Below are 19,676 nucleotides of genomic sequence, written 5' to 3'. Positions count from 1 at the left end.
CTGGGCGCGGGTCTGCTACCCTTCCCCTCGTCATCTTCTCCTACTTGTCCTCCTCCTCTTTCTAATCCCGCATCTACCGCGTTTATTTCTCTACCGTCGTCTCTTGCTCGTCTCGCTCGTATCGCTCGTATCGCTCGTATCGAGGATCTCACCTTTCTCCTTTCTTACTATAACAACTTCTAACCACCAAGCACCTGTTCGACCCACGAATTCTTCACTTATCTCTGCCCTTGATACGAATACCAATAGTAGAACGTCTTCGCGGCATGGATTGTTCTGGCAATGCTCCTCTTCACCATTGCAGAAGCTCTTGCTTCCCATCAGAGAGATCTTATGGTCGTTTACAACATCGTTTTTTCCTATGTATTATCAATTTTCTATTTTAATAGTCAGCTCACTTTCTATACCAGTGTACCAGTTATTTGTGCTACTTTTATCAAACTTTCCATTTTGGCTTATACTGGTTTCGAACAATAGGGTATGCACGTTGATTCTTGTATACATTTGCAGATATCACTGTGTGTCAAAAGTATTATGCTTTGGACACGCTGTTTCTGATCAATTCATTCTTTATCTTATACTTTTAGCATTTGTATATATTATTTACGTACATCTTCTTGATTTTGAATTTTCGTAACTTTGTTGTACCAAATTGTTCTTTTGTCTTTAACTTGACGCTTTAGATCCCTTATATAAAGTATAATATTGGAAGGTTGCAATTGTCTATCTATGTATGTATTTATAATGAGATATATAAGAACAAATTTACAGTACGATTTAATTATATTTTAAAATCAAGATTAATTGTGTCGTATATTATTTACATCAGAATAATAATAATAAAAAGAATAATAATAAAAGAATGATAATATAGCGTTATAAAGAAGGGCTGAAAAGATTATAGTCTAGCTACATTTATGTTTTTTATGATTATTGCAAAGAGATACAATTCTTTTTTACAAACACACAAAGAACACCTTTCATAAGTATCTGGATGTTAATAAGCGTTATTTATTTTGATACATGCATTCTATATTACTGTTTCACAAATTATAGTTTTCAGTTGTAAAAGTTTCATAAACAACTTCATTGACAGGAAAGGTTTAACAGAGCAATTTGAACGTATCTTGGTACGGTAGATGATAAATATTGCTAGTTTATGTTTAGTAAAATGGAAAAAATATATGTCGAGCATGTATCTTATACATTCGGTTTTGCATGATATGTTAAATAATTTATAGTGATGTGTATATATACATACATATACACATGTAACTTGAAAATATATCAATGTTTAACTTGCTCTAAAGCGATAAAACAATATGGGGCTGTTACAATACGGGGTCCTGTTGTTATGTTATCCAGATGTTGCTAATGTCGCAAGTCTTGGCTGGAGGTACGGAGTCTCACATCAGTGTACAGGGCTGACATTCAAAGTACTACCGTTTGGTAGGCTTGAGTAGTGTTATGCCTCCACGGCACCAATCTCCCTGGTTGCAGCGCAATCATCTTGGCAAGCAATTAGTGAGCTACCATGCTCGATTCAGAATATATCCTTGCCATCTCGATTGTTGATGAAGCCTCATAGCGTCAAGCAGCAACGTAAGGCAGTTACCTGCTGCATAGCATTTATGTACCATATATGTCGGAAAGGTAGGTGAAGCTCATTACCGTGGACTAGATGAGCCTTATATTATAAAATACACCTAGTTATTTCATGAAATGCGAAGTTTGTATCAGTTGGAGTTTAACATCTCTCGTATAATGAATCCTGCAATTTCAAGAGACGGCTATAAACATGGTTACTGATCTATGAAAAGCATTGAAAAATGTGGTATTTTGTGACTTTATGTTACAATGATAAAGTAGAATAGGTTATATATACAAGTGAATTTAAAAGATCAAGATATTGTAAGCCCACAATGCGATGTAAAATTTGATACTGAATGTTTTAATCCTTTCCTTTAATGTTTGTTTTTGTAATTTATTTACGAACTTGTATTTTTTTGTTGCAGAAGCGAAGCCAAGATGCAGCAGGTGGACACTATCTCGCAAAATAATTCGGTAAGCTATAGATTAACTTTCATGAAATATTAATTTAAAATGCAGCTTGCTTATTAATCTACTAATGCTATATATAAAAGCTGTATTCAGTACATATATTTCCTTTGTGTGTCCCTAATGTAGTTGACAAAATGTGCTAAACAGCATATAGAGATTCGTCAATTTATTTTTTATTTTAAAGATTTTGTTTCTTATAGAAGCAGAACAAGTTTTCTTTCATTATATTCTATTATATTAAATATAAATTACATTACTTTTCTTATTTCTTTGTTTAAATGCCTTATTATATAGTCTTGTGAGTAGTATCTATATAAAATTTCTTTAATTCTTAGTATAGAGTTTCTAAATAGGGACACAATTTATATTGAAATTTAAACTAAACATGCTTTTTAAATTAGATATTAGATTTGTAACTGTTAACTATTCTCCCTCCTATTGCTGTAATTTATATCTGCTATCTATTTCTAAACTATATACATTATTTGGGATAAAAATCAAACTTGTTTCAACTGTACTTATGTACTATGTCCTTACTCATGGTATTATGTTGAGCATAATTTTTTTCTTTATGTAATAAAATCAAGTGCTGTTTGATTGAATGGTATGTATGAATTACAGTTAGATGTGGAGGAGCGAGAAAGGCTGTGTAATATACCGAAGGTGAGATTCCTTGTTGACTATTGTTTCAACTAGGATATGTATGGTTAAAATATAAAATGGCAGCTCCAAATTTGTACCAAGGGCAATTTTTGATCTTGCTTCTATATTTTTATAAAATTATGTACAAGTAAACTAATACTAGATAGACTAAAATATAAAAAAAGAATATAAGATTATTATATATATATTAATAATTATGTGTTTTACTTGTGCATTACTTATGAAGCAAGATACTTTTTGCTGATACATTTTAGTTTTATTTGATATTAAATGTTTATAATATACATTTTTAAAGCTTGCAAGTCATTTCGTACAAAATACAATTTGGACAAATTTGTATATACTCTCTATATGTAGAGTATTTTAATAGAAAAAAAATTTATGTTTGTTTCATTTCGTTTGATTCAACTTCATTTTATTTTTGTTTTATCTATTTTTTTCCCCTTATTACGCTTTAATTGCATGATTGTATGAAATGATTTAGAGTTGCCATTATGTTTCAGTTGGAAATATTTTTGTAACATACATATATTTTTATTACATATTCAATTAGACTTCTATTAAAAGAAATTCTAAATTGCTTGCCTGTGGTTATGGAATTTAAATATTTAGCAGCCTAATTCGCTCGTTGCATGAATGGGTTTATCTACTTTTATGATGCACGAATCTTATTACTATTCCTAAATTTATATACCATAATGAAATTCTACTAAATAGATGGATCAAATTATTTAACTTTGTTATGTGTTAAACAGTTTCTACTAGAATTTTGAGGGACTATCTTATTAAAAACAATAACCTCTATTCTTATCTATTAAGATAAAGGTTTTATAAAAATAAAAGTAATAGAATACCAAAGCATGATTTATATAGCAATATTATTTGCAATTTTAATTACTAAATGTTGATTTTATATAAAAAAGAAGTAGTGGTATAATTTGCGCTTTGGAGGAGAATTTTATTTTTATTCATGGATTTAATATTACATAATAACAGTAGTTATAGAGCTAACTAATGAAATAAAGTAACATCGACATAAAACACATATGTATAAACTGGATAATGCAGACAAGTGCACCTGGTAAGACAACGACTACACCAGCAACTCCGGCAAAGGAGCCACCACCACGTGATGAGCCACCCGTGGAACCTGTGAATGGTGTAGTCCAACCACCTGTTGTGCCTCCACCTAATCGTCCAGGACGTGTTACCAATCAACTGCAATTTCTTCAGAAAGGTGTACTCAAGCCAGTATGGAAGCATCAATTTGCGTGGCCTTTCCAGCAACCTGTAGATGCCAAGAAGCTCAATCTGCCAGTATGTGGATTTTATATTTATTTTCTAGTGTTTATTTCATTATCTAAATATTAAGAATGCTATAAAAATATGAAGACACCTTAAACATTAATTTAACATTATAAATATTCAATAGAATTTGATTAATTACTTGTAAATCAGTTAAATATTTGTAAATTTAATAGGATTACCACAAAATTATAAAGCAGCCAATGGATCTGGGCACAATCAAAAAACGATTAGAGAATACGTATTATTGGAGTGGGAAAGAATGCATTCAAGACTTCAATACAATGTTCACCAATTGTTATGTTTACAACAAACCTGGAGAAGATGTTGTGGTTATGGCACAAGCTCTCGAAAAATTATTTCTCACAAAGGTAGTTACACTTATTTAACATTTTATACATACATATGTATAATATACATATATATATATAAATATAAATTGTACATATATGGTAATTTAAAATAAATATCAACGAAACTAGGTTGCACAAATGCCAAAAGAGGAGGTGGAACTCGAACCCCCGGTTCCAAAAGGACCCAAGGGCAAGAAAGCTGGCAGAGTTGGAGCACCAGTAGGTGGTGTGGCAGGGGCTGCAGGAGGCACAGGTCGAGGTCGACCTTCCTCTGGTGCAGCTGCAGTTACTTCCAGTGTACCAAATAGCCTAACGCCTTCAGCTACATCAGCTGGGACAACAGGTGTAATTCCTATGCCTCCTCTTGGCACCCAAGCACCTGCATCTGTACCTGGGAGCACTAATACAACTACTATTGCTCCTCCATCAACCATGGGGGTTACTCCCATGGCTACACATAACTCTCTGCCTCAACAAGTGGTCCCTCCAACTAGCGGTTATCATGCACAACCAGCAATGGATCCACAAGCAGCTTCTGCTGTGCCTCCTCCTCCACAAGTTCCCACTGCACCTACGGTAATGCCTCCATCTCAACCAGCAAAACTTAAAAAGGGAGTGAAGAGAAAGGCTGATACCACGACTCCTACTGCGAATTCTTTCGAACCTCTATATAAACTGGATCCTAAAAATGCCAAAATACCCACAAGGCGAGAGTCTGGCCGACAAATAAAGAAGGTAAAAGTTATATCTTGTTTATTTAATAAGGTATTCATGCAACTAAGTATTTTCTAAAATGTCGAAGCGTTCATGTGTATGTTTTCATACTATCTTCATATTGAACGTACAACCTATTCATCATTTAATCACACGTACCTAGAAAAATTATTTGATCAAAAAAACGTTGGCAGTATAAAGCTTATCTATAAAAAAACAAAATTTAAACTTCTTTGCCTCGCTTTGCATACAACGGTAAAATTCTAGCAAAAAAAAAGAGTTCATCATTTCAGTAATATGGATACGTAAATTTTTAATAATCATTTAAATAAGCTAAAATATCATATATATTCAACTATTTTTATTCCTTGCATGCTGTAATCATATCATCCATTAATACATTAACAAAGAGTTCGTAACATGGCTGTTTCAGCCAACGAGGCAAGCGGAAGACGGCTTAGTGCCATTCCACCAGGCCAACATGCCTCTGATCGGGGCAATGGCCCAACAGGTACACTTATTACTACTCCTTCATGGTCCTTCCTTTCATTTGTGTTGTCTTGTCATTTCATTTTAGATACATGTATATATATATAAAAAAAAGAATAGAAAGAGCATACAAATTTTTTGTCTTATTTTAATATCTAATATTTTTTTTATATATAAACTTTTTGTTTATATATGTCGGAGATGAAAGGACATCGGGACTTCCCTTTTGGAATGTTGGGAAAAACCCCAATAACCTAGTCCAGACTAGCTAGACAGACAAGCATTAAAAATACTTTCATGAGTTGATATCTTTTTTCTTTTCTTTTCTTCTGTTTTCTTTTTCTTTTCCTTTTTTTTTTTTTTTTTTACAATCTATGGTGTTTGATAATGTAATTTCTTAATTTTTTCATAATTGTATTTATTATGTTAAATATTATTTTGCAGCCTCAACATACTACTGGGAAGTCGAAAGAAAAGCTTTCAGAAGCTTTGAAATCCTGTAACGAGATTTTGAAAGAATTATTCTCAAAGAAACATTCGGTAATGTATTATGAATCTTATATATGAATAGAAAGAACATTAAGTCTATCCTTCAATCTATAATTTATACTCTAATTGTGTACAGGGATATGCATGGCCATTTTACAAACCGGTTGATGCAGAACTCCTGGGCCTCCACGATTATCATGATATTATCAAGAAACCAATGGATCTTGGTACTGTAAAGGTTAATGTTTTTTAAACTATTTAGATTAGATTTTGTATTGTATTCTTTTAAAAATCTGTGCTTTTAACTGACACAATCGTTCTTTTACAGACAAAAATGGATAATCGTGAATATAAAACAGCGCAAGAGTTCGCTAGTGATGTGAGACTCATATTCACTAATTGTTATAAATACAATCCTCCTGACCATGACGTTGTTGCAATGGCTAGGAAACTTCAAGATGTTTTTGAAATGAGGTTCGTTTTTACAAATATCTATGCTAAAATTTATTTATTTTTCCTATCTTACTTAATGAAATGAGACGTTTAATGAATTAGGTATGCGAAAATTCCGGATGAACCAATGGGAAGTATGGTTGGCATGAAAGGTAGCAGTAGTAGTGCCAGCAGTTCCGGATCCGAAAGTTCTTCTGAGAGTGATGATTCAGATGAAGAACGTACTCAAAAATTAGTAGCTTTACAGCAAGAGGTATTTTTTAATCTTTTATATTGATATAATTTTTTTATATATATGTAGTACAAAAAAATGAATTTGGTTTACAGCTGAAAGCTATGCAAGAACAAATGAGGAAATTAGTGGAAGAAAGTGGTAAGAAGAAAAGTAAAAAAAAGAAACCAGATAAGGCAAAGTCAAGGCCAATGAGCAATAAAAGTAGTAGCCTAGTTGCCAGTCATACTGGTGCCATGAAAGAACTAATGAAACCAAGTGGTGGAATCCCAAGTGTCTCTGATAGTGTTGGTGCTAGTATAGCCAGTGTTGCAATGGGAGCGGGTGATTTAAAAATGCCTGGTGGTATGGGTGGTGATCTTCATCATCCTGCAATAGCGGTAGGACCTAATAAAACTCATGCAACAGGAAGCATGAGTCATCATCTGCCAACGGCGGCAAATGCTAAGCCAAAGGGAAAAGGAAGAGGGCCTGGGAAAGCTGCGACAGCAAATACTGCAAATAAGAGGCCAAAAGCAAATAGCAGATCGGCTGGAACTAAGAAGAAAAACGCTAGTAGTCAACCGCCACCCATTACATTTGACTCAGAAGATGAAGATAATGCTAAGCCAATGTCTTATGATGAGAAAAGGCAACTTAGTTTGGATATTAATAAATTACCTGGTAAGTAATAATAGTTAATGAATAGTTAATAATATAAATATGAAAGTTCGTTTTAAATGTAAGAAACGTAAGAAATTTTTTCTCAGAATACATTGTTACTTTTTTTTTTATTACAGGAGATAAATTAGGACGTGTTGTGCATATAATACAATCTCGGGAGCCTTCATTAAGGGATTCCAATCCAGATGAAATTGAGATTGATTTTGAAACATTGAAACCATCCACACTGAGGGAATTAGAAAGCTATGTCGCTTCGTGTCTTAGAAAAAAGCCACGTAAGATTTATTTTAGGTTCTGCAACAGTTTTATAATTTAGATTCGTTATCTGGTTTTCTATTCTTTTTTATTGTTTTAAAACTACTAGGGTATTTTTTATAGTTATTAAAATATAAAAATATATTTGAATAAGTGATATAGTTTAAAGATATAATGAAATAAATGTTACTAGGTTTAATTCTTAATAATACTGCATTAGTAGTATTTACTGTTGATAGAGATATGATATCTCTTATAATTTACTATTTCAGGATTATTAAGTAATTATTATAATTTATTTGAATATACTCATTATTTTCATATAGTTTTTAAAGCGAAGCTTCGATTAATAAATAATACATGCTTATCTATATACATTTTTAATGTATTCGACATTTTCGTATTCTTCATAGATAAAAAAGTCAGTGGTAAATCTAAGGATGAACAAATGGCAGAGAAAAAACAGGAACTAGAGAAAAGATTACAAGATGTTACAGGGCAATTAGGCAATGTTAAGAAAACAGCAAAAAAAGGTTGGTACTTTGACTATAATATAAGCCTGTATTTCTATTTTCTATAGATGAAGATAGAATATTATAACATAAAGTGATTACAAATATCTAAATTTATTCTCAAATTTGTTTAACAGAGGACAGTAGTAAATCAGTCGATGTAGTTGGAACTGGAGGAGCTAGTGGGCCTTCGCGATTGTCAGCATCGAGCAGTAGTAGCAGTGATAGTGATTCCAGCAGTAGTTCTCTTTCTTCGAGCTCCAGTGATTCAAGCGACAGTGAAGCAGGTTAGATATAAACCTCATGTAACTGTTGCTATTATTAGACCCTTACTTGGGAACAATAAACTACTTAAAAATAAGTAGTTTTCATGGAAATATGAACTAATTTTTCTGTGAGATTTAAAATTATGGAGTTATTTGCGACTGTTTATTTAAAAAATGAATATTTTTAGTCAAAAATTTTCATAACATTTATTATCTAGTAACTTATTCTCTAGAGCACAGGTTTCTATTCACGTTTATGCTCATAAATATTATAAAGACAATATGCTTATAAACCTCTAGCAAGCACTTAACGTTCAATATTTTCATTTTCTTTAATATTTCACTTTTTTGTCATATCACGACAGATTAGTTATAAACTGTACATTTCTATTTATACTTTCTATTTATAGTATCCCTATATACTTGTATATTCTTTGATTTGTCAAGTACATTTGTTTAAATTAACTATGAAAAAGCTTATTACTTTAAACGAAATATGAAAATCATAGACGTGAATCTCTCCTAGTTATTTCAAATAAGGTTATTCGCCATTTCATGTGGGTACTTGCTATATATTAATAAAAGGTACAGATATATGTATAAAATCATTACTTTGTTTTACTTTGATGTTATTTCTATCGCATAAAGAGAATGTTACTGTTTATGCATGATTTATCTTGTGTTTCAGTTATTGTAAAATTGCTTTTATTTTATTTATTTACTATTTTTTCTAATATCATTAATCTCCAATAAATATTATATAAATACCTAAACTCCTAAAAAGAATTTGCATGCGACATAATACATTTATAATTTATATATTGTATTTTTATGAATAGATTATTAATTAAAAGATACTGTGTTATTATTAACATAGTTTTAACCGAATCTATTAATCATCAGTTTTCAAGAAAAAAAGGAAAAGAAAAGAATACTTAAAGAATATATACCAGATTTGTATCTTCTTATACAAGAAAATGATAATAGCATTTAATACCCCATGATTTGGCGATGACTTAATATTTAGAAAAGATAACTTGAACTCTGTGCCTAACTAATTTTGTATTGGCAACCAAACAATCGAATATACTAGTGCAACATTATTGATGCAATATATGCAATGGTGATGTTGGAAAGTAAATATAAAAAGATTTTTTAAACGAGGGTTCGACTGCACAAAGGCATCGCAAATATCTTCTTAAGCTGCTAAATCTTGCTTATTAATTGTATTTATTAGGACGGCGTTATTCGTATAGCTTAAGTGCTGCGTTATATTAATGCAAGTACGAATATGGTGTCAAGTTTCATCGCGAAAATATACTTATTGTCATTATGAAATTGATATCGCGTAAATACATAACCATAGGTTTATTTACATTTGCGTATAATTTTTTAAATAAACGTATCTTTGAAAGTGTTTTCGAACATCAAATCTTTGATGAAACTTGACGCAATCAAAGAATTTTTATTTAATTTACTAGACAATATGCAATGGTAAGAAAAAAGGTGAGCTAGTGGAGTGCAGACTGTGTTTAGAGGATACCATATGCCATGCCAGCTTGTTTCACAAATTATATTATTGATTAAAGATGATTACTTATATTTTCTCTTGCCCTGTCGGTGTTGACAATACATTCTGTTGCTCGAAAGTCAAGTATAGTTCACTATTCAAGGTCACTGAATTTTTCACTGCAGTCTCGTGTTAAAGTGTGTAAGGACACGTGTGTTTTAAAACTGATCAGACATTTGGAATAGTAAGGTTGTGCAGTTAGAACATAAGAAAGTTGTATAAAATATATATAAACAACATACTAAACTGTAGCTACAGGGACTGTAGTGTCAAATGTTAGTACCTTGGAGTATACATTGTAGCTTCTCCTGACAATTATATTGCCCTACGTAACCCAAGCAACATCATGCAATATATTAACTCTTGCAAATTTAATATTTATTTACATTAATTGATAAGCAGAGCATTACTTGTATCACTGTGTTTTTTAAATCATTAAGTTTGTTTCCTCACATCGATTCATTCATGTCGTATCATTTCTCAGAAGATAGTACAATGATATTTAAGGAGCGTCATTATTACATTAAGTGTAAATATGCACTTATTACCTGAGTGACGTGAGAACTGTGTTTAGGCTTCTGAACACTATATTTGTTTCCACAGTTTAGACTATGGACTTAATAGTTAATATTTAAGAAAAACAAATTAGGCAGTAATATTATGATACACACGGGAAACAAATGCAGACAATGTGTATTGGTGGCTGGATTTTCAAATCCACATTCTAAGGTTATTATAATCCACAGCTTTCGCGTCAAATACTGATTTTGATTAGATACACTCTCGTGTTAATTGTCTCCGCAAACAATTTCAGAGTTCACATATTTCCTAAGAAACTCTTACCTAATGTTACCTCATATAATGATTTCCATTTCTCAATTAGTTTGATTTTGATAAAGCCAAAGAAGTGGTGCTTCCTTTAAAAAGTCAATTACTAAGATTTATCACCTCATAAATACGCTTTGGTATAATAGTACACTATATTATTTAGATGAAACGGTGAAATTAAGCTAAAATCTTAATTCTTCCTTTAACTACATGGATTCGAGTAAAAGACAGTTACAAAACAAATGTAAAGTGTGCGGAGAAAGTGATATGTGATACAATCAATAATTTTCATTTATTTTTTATGAGATTAATGACTTTGAGCATACAAGGTTTATGTTGACATATCAGAGAACGGCAAGGGGAGTGTACAAACTGACAACACAGACAGATAAAGGTAGATACACTGTTTCTAATGAATAGAGAGAACTGACGACAATTATAGAAGAATTAGGAACGAGAGCAGGTGGAAGAAGTGGTCTACAATACAAACAAGGAACCCTAGCCTCCAAACACATTGTTTGCACTCCGCTAAGCTTTGCTAATCGTCGTTTCATTGTTCTATTTACTACTAGTTCTTCATTGATAGCTATTGTCAGTTTTTCATTTTTAAAGTTACTTGAACTACAGATTAGTACAGTTTCGTTTTACTAAATCAATATCACTATGTCAGATAATAATTATTAATTATGTAGATCGGTGTGGTTTTACATACCTTGCTATATAAAAGAATACTTATCCTTATAAAAAATAAATCTGGTTTCGTCTCAGTAATACATTTCTTGAATATACATAACACATGCAACTGGTTCATAGTATTCGTGTTATAAAGTCTCAAATAACATTAATTTTAACCCGTCCTATTAAAACGTTTTTAGAAAACCTTTTACACAAGTTCGAATGAAGTTAGTTTTAGTGATATTTTGTTTTTATATTTCTATGTATAAATATCTGCTCCGTGATAGCGTTTTTGTTGAAATATCATGTAAAAAAAGAAGAACTTTAGTTCTTATATATAGTAAATAATATACGTGAGACGTTATGGACGTAACTGATATAAGATTTGAAGGTGCTTTCGAGAAAGCACTTCACGCTTCAAATTGTTGCATAACATGAACATTAAAAAAAGAAAAGTGATCAAATTTGCACTCAGTACAATTTAATGTTATCATTAATCGTACAGCCAGCAGCGTACTTACTGTTCCAGCAAAAGAATGAAGTTGGAAGAAATTAATTATAACTAATTTTGTGAAAAGAAACTATAATTGGTGAGGAAACTATCCGTTGATTTCTAAAAAAGTTATAAGCATTGAAATAGATACAAAACGTTGTTCAAAATAGAGTCCTACTATTTATGTTTCTCAAAATACCGAAAGTAAATAGAAAGATTCCAAATAATTAGTTAGACTATGTGAGATCAAATTAATGGCGTGTGCTGAATTAGATAGAAACTATGCATCTACTACAATACAATCACCATTAGCTTGTAACACGAGATATAGGGCATTTTATAATAATACTGATATTGCCTTCCGAAATTTTTTGTAGCATTTATTCCACATAAAAGCACGCGTCAACATTTTTTCGCATCTTTAGACTGGAACGTCATTCTTCCTTCGAGATCGTTATACGCAAAAGCAGATTCAACGAACTTGCTATTTTATCGAGATTCGAGATATCCTTTTTATTTAAAACCACTAATTATTCTAGCTCTCAACAATCACACGTGCGTTCCATCTGTTTTGTGCGTATTACGTGTTGAATATCAACAATAACACAAGCATACGCGTTTTGTACATAGTGAAAACTAATATATCATAAAATATTAATAATAGTTGTAAGTTAAGAGAAAAAGAGGCGACAGAGAGGAAACTTTTTTAAATGCATATACAAAGATAGTAGATGAATGAAGTAAAAAAGATGAAAAATATTGATTCTTCAAAATCGTACAGAGTCGGGGTTGGCTCATTTGGTGGTCCAGTTAACTATATTATATAAATTAAGATATGCTGGAACTTCTACTCGATGTTTCTTCGCTCTTCGTTATTTCCTCTTGCAATTGTTTTGTCTTGTATTTGTACATTCTGTGAATTGTAGTTTACTATCGACCATTCCATAGATGAATATGATTTATCTACGAGCATGAATCAGATTGAATATAGTGTTAGAATTGCTGCTTGTAACTGATATCGTACAAACATCGAGCAGGAGCATTTTGCCACCGATCTCAATATTGTGCTAACTGCGACTTGAAATTACATTTGAAACCGCTTGTATGAGTATGAGACTCCTGTATCATTCATGTTTAAGTTGATTGTACTATTTACGTCACTTTTATTTGCCTTAATTTTATTACACTGCATTAATTATATTATATTACAATTACAATTACAATTACAATTACAATACACTGTATGAGTACTGAGGAAAGGAAAAGAAACAAAGGCAGTTTGATGGTTTTTGCAGTCAACACTTTGTAATCATCATTTTCGTCACTGTCATGATTATTATATTGTAACAATCATTATTATATTATTATATTATATTTTATTATTATTATTATTATTATTATTATTATTATTATTATTATTATTATTATTATTATTATTCTCGTGGGAACTGCGTGCTCCTCGCATACATATATATGACGTTATATATATGTGTATGTGGCAATTTCGCTGCACGTGAGCGTGAACGTATGTGCGTGCGCGTGGTATGTATGTATGTATTTATGATGTGTATACATATATATGTATATATATATATATAAAAAAATATAATATATATATATGTATGTATATATATATATATATATGCACACGCAATTATTCATAAATGAATTGAATACAACTAACTTTATGTAGAATGAGAAAAAGAATTGTTCAGCGCATTAAAATTTTTTAATATAAAGAGATCATTAAGATGAAAGTGTCCACACAAAAAGTCATACAATTGAGATATTTAAATTAACATTGTTGTACACAGTGATACAATTATAATATAAGCATATGAATAAAATCTATTAGAAAATATATGCTCAAAGTCTTTTGATTTTGTTTCTAATATATATAACATTTAGCTGGCATTCTCTGAGAGAATTTTTTTAAATTCTGAAAACAAGCATTCATGATTGGTATCCTCTGCACACTGCATTTCACTATGTCTTCATCAATCTGTCTCTTGTAACGAGAAAACAGTTGATTGCACGTATTCACCATTAGATGCACGTTACATTCAATTGCAGGAAACTCTTCCAATCGTCCTCCAAGAAAGAAAGCAAAGAAGAATACACCAAGTGCAGGGCCACCTTCCACAACGACTACAGTTACATCGGTAAGATTTTATCTTGTAGGAACCAGTAGATCACAATGTTTGCATCGATTAATTGTTAACTCGTTCCATGTCTTCTTTTTTTTCTTTATTGTCACAACCAAATACTATAATCGAAGTATATTTATAATCACGTTAATTATGTTTCTTACTTTGATAATTACATTCATGTTTCGTATAGTGTACTTAGTTTAGTCATATACGTTTAGTCATGCATATACGTATTTTTTATAAATGATATTATATTTGTCTTCTATATCTGAATCTTCCTGGATACATAGTACATAGTACATAGTAAAGTGCATAGTACATAGTAAAACATTTTTTCTTTTATGCATGATATATTAAATGACAGTACGCTCTTTAGGCACCTACATTGAATCATACCGGAGGTCTTTTAATGAACAGTCAACCTCCAACAAATTCTACGGGACCAATAACAAAACCAGCTGTAACACAATCTAGCAACGTTTCTTCGGAACAAGGTGTGTACAAACTATTTGAATTATTTAAGTGAATTAAATTAATGTTAATGTTCAAAACGGAAAATACTCATATAGATGATCAAGTGATGATTGTATTTACAGACAAGATAATTTTCAAGGAGGTTTTAATACTTTAACATGTATACATTACTAAACACCATTCGACAAAATATTTTATCACAACTTGTAGCATTGTGGCGTATAGAAATATGTACTGTCAAAAGCGCGTCGCACTCTCACGAAGACATATCAAATTTTCTATTTTATGTCTGTAATTATACGTTATATTAATTTCACATTTACAATAATTTTATTAGGTGGTAATAGTCAACAGTCTGTGGCAGTAGCAACTGTTACAACTGGTCAAGGAATGCCTGTAACAGGTCACGCATCCATGCCGGCGCAACCACCGCGATCCACGGCTATGGTTACGACTGCTCCTGTAAAAAAACCTACACCGCCACCAGCTACTACATCTAATCCACCAACTCCACCACCGAGTGTTACACCTACAAATACGAATTCTATAGTAGCTTCACCGGTTGTGCCTCAGCCACCGCAGCCACCAACATCCGTCAGTTCTTTCCCAAATGCAAACACACCTGTACCTACAGACGGGGCAACTTTAACTCAACAGTCAGACCTCTTGCAACCATACAATACTCTAGGTATATGTTTTATTTTACTGCATACAGCACTATACCCGTTTAATTGCAGCGATGTTTAACCGATTGATCGATTGAATATTTGACTATAGAACTATTTACTTAGTATATTAAGCAAGCATCCTCTGTATGTTGCTTACACTCAATACTTTTCACTCTAATTCCAAACTTATTTAGAGGTGAACAAGCCATACAAATATAACATCTATCCAGATAGTTGCAGAGATGAGTCGCAATTGAACGGGCATTGTCGCAATTAATAAGATTTATGTTTTGTTTTATTTTATTTTTATAATGCAAAACATACGTCAATATGTTCTTATAAAATTTTCTTTTTGTATATAGCTCCTGTGCCTACTACGCAAACGTCGTTGGAACAAACGATGTCATTAAAAAAAAAGTCGCACATACCAATGATTCAAACACCACATACAACAAATAATAATACAAATTTAAATTTACTGCCTGATGTAAAAACACCAGTGAATATGATGCCTGCAAGTATGGCATCTAATTTAAATCTTGGAAATATTAGCATGGCAAATCTTAATATGAATTTGTCACAAGGATTGGCCACGCATATGTCAATGCACAATCAACTAGAGAGTATGATAAATACAACATCGCCATTGACCAATATACAAAATTCTCATAACGCTACAATGTCGCAACAGCATTCCAATGGATTTTCCAATATTAAGCGTGAGAATTCTCCTCCTAATATGTTGAATAATAATGGTATAGCTGGTCTTAATATGGGGATGAATATGGGTGGAATGGGCTCAATTTTTGATCCCATGCCCATCGTTTCTATGCCAATGCAAATATCTCAAATACCAATCAAGAAAGAAGAAAAATCGATATCAGTTCCTCAGTCACAAATACCACAAAAATCTATGGATGGTATGTATTATAATTATTTTAGGTTTAAAGCATGCATTACAAAGCATATCTATGTTACACCGCAGCAAGTTTCGATCTTTATGTTTAAATTTAATTCATTATACTTGTATTCATTCGATCGCTTTTATTTTTTAATTATTTCTCACATTTTCTATTTGATACTAAAATAGTGTGTATGTGCGTGCGTGCGCGCGTGCGTGTATTTAGTAATACAAAATATTTCTACTTTCTTATATTTTAAATAATGCTTTTTCATTTTTCTTCTTGCATGGCGAACCTAGTATTTTCTGGTGTTGTAAAGTAAATGCATCAGATTTGTTGAAAATTTGTTTAATCCCCGCTGTCTTTCTTTAATGTATACTGTTCACATTCTAGACTGCTATATTAATTGCTTACTAATCGAATATATAATACTATTGCTCTAGCCGGAGCTCTTTTTGCAGAAATGAGTACAGGAATGCCACCAATGGGAAATCATTCGAGTTCGCAGCTCATGCCTGAGAAAAAGATGACACCGCCTGATTCGAAAAATCCTGTGTCGAATTTTGCTTCAGCTTTTAAAAACAAGGTAGAGTAACAATCGTTCAATTACGTATTTTTCTTTCTTTCCTATATTATCTCCGTATCTAATTTTCTTTCTCCGTTAATCTTACGCAGACTGTAGAACAAAATGTGAAAAATGCTTCATCATGGTCATCTTTAGCACAAGCATCGAGTCCCCAATCTGCGGCAGGAAGTAGTATGAAAAGCGCTGCACAGGATTCATTCCAAGCATTCAAAAAGCAAGCAAAGGAAAAACAAGATAGGGTTAGTATGAATGATATTTATTTTGTGAATAATACAATAATTTTATTTGAACATAATGTATATGTGGTTACTTAATACAATATTTTCTTATTTCTTCCGTTTTATCTAGATAAGATACATACATGTTGCAATGAATACTAATTTTGTTTTATAGCAAAGAGCTCTGTTGGAACAACAAGAAATGCGCAGACAACAGAAAGAACAAGCAGAACGAGAGCGCTTACGGCAAGAGAGCGAAAGAAGAAGAGAACGAGAAGAAGAAGATGCATTAGACAAGGTCAGGAAAACTGTTGGTGATCAACAAGGAAACGTCATGACTGCTACATCAAGGGCAGAAGAGGTCAAAGCTATTGTCGATACTGATAGTAGTAGTCCAAGCCATTCATCCAGTCAAGACAAGGCTGCAGCTGAAAGAGAACGTCAAAGATTACGAGAACAAGAACGACGACGGCGCGAAGCGGTAAGATGATTCACTGTAATTTTTTATCTGCGCGGATATTTCATATCTCGTGAGAGAATCACCTTTAAAGTTTTACCTATTATAAATATATAAGAAGATTCAAACGTACAGCACTAGTAGACAGAAACAATATCATTAAAATCAAGGTAGAAAATATTTAACATGTTGACGCCAGCGAGTACGACCGGTGGCTCACGCTCGAGTCTGCCATCAGGCGGCGTGCATCGCCGGTGGCTCATACTCGAATGTTCCATCAGACGGTGCGTACCACCAAAAATGTAGTTCTTCGTTTCGTAACTAGAGAAAATTGCCGTATAGTTGAAAATTTAAATAATAGAAATTAAAATGTAATTAATAATAATATGCGGTCGTAGCAGCAACGCTGGCGTGAACGTGTGAAAGATAACAGAAGCGTTGAACGGTTTTATAGAAAGAATTAGTCGTTAGTCGATTTTCTTTCGTTTACGATTGTTGTGGACGAGTTTGCCAAGAATGGGTATATTTATTATTTCAGATGGCTGGACAGATCGATATGAATATGCAAAGTGACTTGATGGCTGCGTTTGAGGAATCGTTATAATGTTATTTGCCGCTCATTGTAAATCCATTGAAACCGGGCAGGACTTGGATGAATGTGTGGCGCTGGACGATACAGAAGAAACGTATTAATATATACGTCAGTCAATAACAAATAATAATAATAATAAAAAATAAAGAAATAATAATGAAATAACAACAAACTGAATAAAAGATCGGTGTAACGGTAAAAAAATACAATGGTGGTGCGAGTTGGGACATTCCAACGGAAAATCCTGATTTCATTGTTCGAGTGAATCAGAAGAGACAGTTTATCAAATGATGGAAAACTTGTGTGTAATCGACGGACACCTAAGTGTGACCTACTGTAATTAGATAAATACTTACACAATACTTTGAAAATGCTACACTGACTATTGTGTTACATTTTTCCGGGTTTCATAAGTTTGTACTTTATGTAAATTTGGAAACAAAACAAAAAAATATTATACAGAAGATGATAAGTGAATGAAAGAAAGCGTATGTGAGAGAGGGAGAGAAAGAGAGAGTATATATTACGTGCGATCAACGAATGGATGAGTATGAGAGCATGGGGGGAGAGTAAAAGTTGTGTGTATATTTAGTTAAGTTTTATATTTTTCCACATTCAGTCATTAATCGTTGGTAGGATTACATAGACAGTGTTTCTGCCAATAATACATATAATTATTAGCAATTACTAATAATTTCATTGCATATTTCTTTCTGGATTATGAATATATACTATTTGTAATCACGAAATAGATAGGCTTGTTAAGTCAATACTATAGAAAAAAATATACCTAATATGCGGAGATACACATTGATGAATTTAATCGTATTAATCATTACGATAGCCCGATCTATATCGATTTCAATTGACTTGGAAATCAGAGAGGGCCGATCGATTGATTTGGAGAAAAAAGAGAGACGAGGAAAGAAATATTTGTAAACTCACCTTAGAAAAAAATCGTCAATTATTACGAATAATGGTAAGGTGATTATAGAATGATGTAGTATCAATCCTACCAACCTTTAGATCAGATTCCACACATGTACCTAATCCTTGGTATACTCTAGGATCACAGAAACAGAAAGTGTAACACGGTACCGACTCGTAAATGAAATATTATCTAGAAAAGAATTACGGGTTTTTTCTTTTTTTTTCTTTTTTTTCGACAAAAATGAACTGTTTGTGTGAAAGAATTTATTAGAAAGAGGGTAAGAAGTAAATTATTAAGATGCAAAGGGTATTTTTTTCAAGGGGTCATGATTAAAATTTTACAAAAAGAACTCGGCCTTTTGTATGTTGTACGTGATCTGTCAGTAATAATGCGTGTCCCGAGTAGAAACATTCAATCGGCAAAAAAAGTACAAAAAACGATATCTAATTTGAAAAACCGATTACTGATTGAAGTTCGAATTTATTGCGTGCTGCTATTATTCTACTACTATTACAAACGGATTCATTTTTAAAGAAGTATTTGAATTTGTAGAAGTTACGATAATAATGGCGATAGTAGATAGTAGTAATAGACATTACGTAATAACAATAGTTATTATGTAAGTTATATCATTATTATTATTATTATCATCATTAATATTAATTATTATTATTAAT

General features: G+C 32.1%; 1 protein-coding gene across 6 annotated transcripts in view; it reads left to right on the top strand.

Moving 5' to 3' along the window:
* Window positions 1-18,982, top strand: part of LOC100743983 (bromodomain-containing protein 2) — a 20,260-nt gene extending 1,278 nt beyond the window's left edge. The window contains exons 2-24 of one of the 6 annotated variants that reach the window (XM_024368791.2): window positions 1,366-1,653; window positions 2,016-2,064; window positions 2,683-2,724; window positions 3,793-4,041; window positions 4,206-4,400; window positions 4,512-5,117; window positions 5,530-5,607; window positions 6,030-6,125; window positions 6,211-6,312; window positions 6,403-6,548; window positions 6,630-6,780; window positions 6,855-7,422; window positions 7,539-7,697; window positions 8,091-8,210; window positions 8,327-8,476; window positions 14,095-14,183; window positions 14,548-14,665; window positions 14,983-15,333; window positions 15,676-16,233; window positions 16,677-16,801; window positions 16,891-17,040; window positions 17,195-17,500; window positions 18,015-18,982. In XM_024368791.2, coding sequence (XP_024224559.1) covers window positions 1,643-1,653; window positions 2,016-2,064; window positions 2,683-2,724; window positions 3,793-4,041; window positions 4,206-4,400; window positions 4,512-5,117; window positions 5,530-5,607; window positions 6,030-6,125; window positions 6,211-6,312; window positions 6,403-6,548; window positions 6,630-6,780; window positions 6,855-7,422; window positions 7,539-7,697; window positions 8,091-8,210; window positions 8,327-8,476; window positions 14,095-14,183; window positions 14,548-14,665; window positions 14,983-15,333; window positions 15,676-16,233; window positions 16,677-16,801; window positions 16,891-17,040; window positions 17,195-17,500; window positions 18,015-18,080 — 4,485 coding nt within the window. In that variant the 5' untranslated portion in view covers window positions 1,366-1,642 and the 3' untranslated portion in view covers window positions 18,081-18,982. Of the gene's footprint in view, window positions 1-1,365; window positions 1,654-2,015; window positions 2,065-2,682; window positions 2,725-3,792; window positions 4,042-4,205; window positions 4,401-4,511; window positions 5,118-5,529; window positions 5,608-6,029; window positions 6,126-6,210; window positions 6,313-6,402; window positions 6,549-6,629; window positions 6,781-6,854; window positions 7,423-7,538; window positions 7,698-8,090; window positions 8,211-8,326; window positions 8,477-14,094; window positions 14,184-14,547; window positions 14,666-14,982; window positions 15,334-15,675; window positions 16,234-16,658; window positions 16,802-16,890; window positions 17,041-17,194; window positions 17,501-18,014 lie in introns of all 6 variants that reach the window. The other 5 variants (XM_024368789.2, XM_024368792.2, XM_003490793.4 and 2 more) reach the window with 5 other exon arrangements.
* The last annotated feature ends 694 nt before the right edge of the window (window positions 18,983-19,676 follow it).

Source organism: Bombus impatiens, unplaced genomic scaffold, assembly GCF_000188095.3.
Source record: "Bombus impatiens unplaced genomic scaffold, BIMP_2.2 scf_0478, whole genome shotgun sequence".
Taxonomy (NCBI): domain Eukaryota; kingdom Metazoa; phylum Arthropoda; class Insecta; order Hymenoptera; family Apidae; genus Bombus; species Bombus impatiens.
The sequence above is the reverse complement of the archived record's forward strand: the minus strand, read 5'-3'. Positions and strand labels throughout refer to the sequence as shown.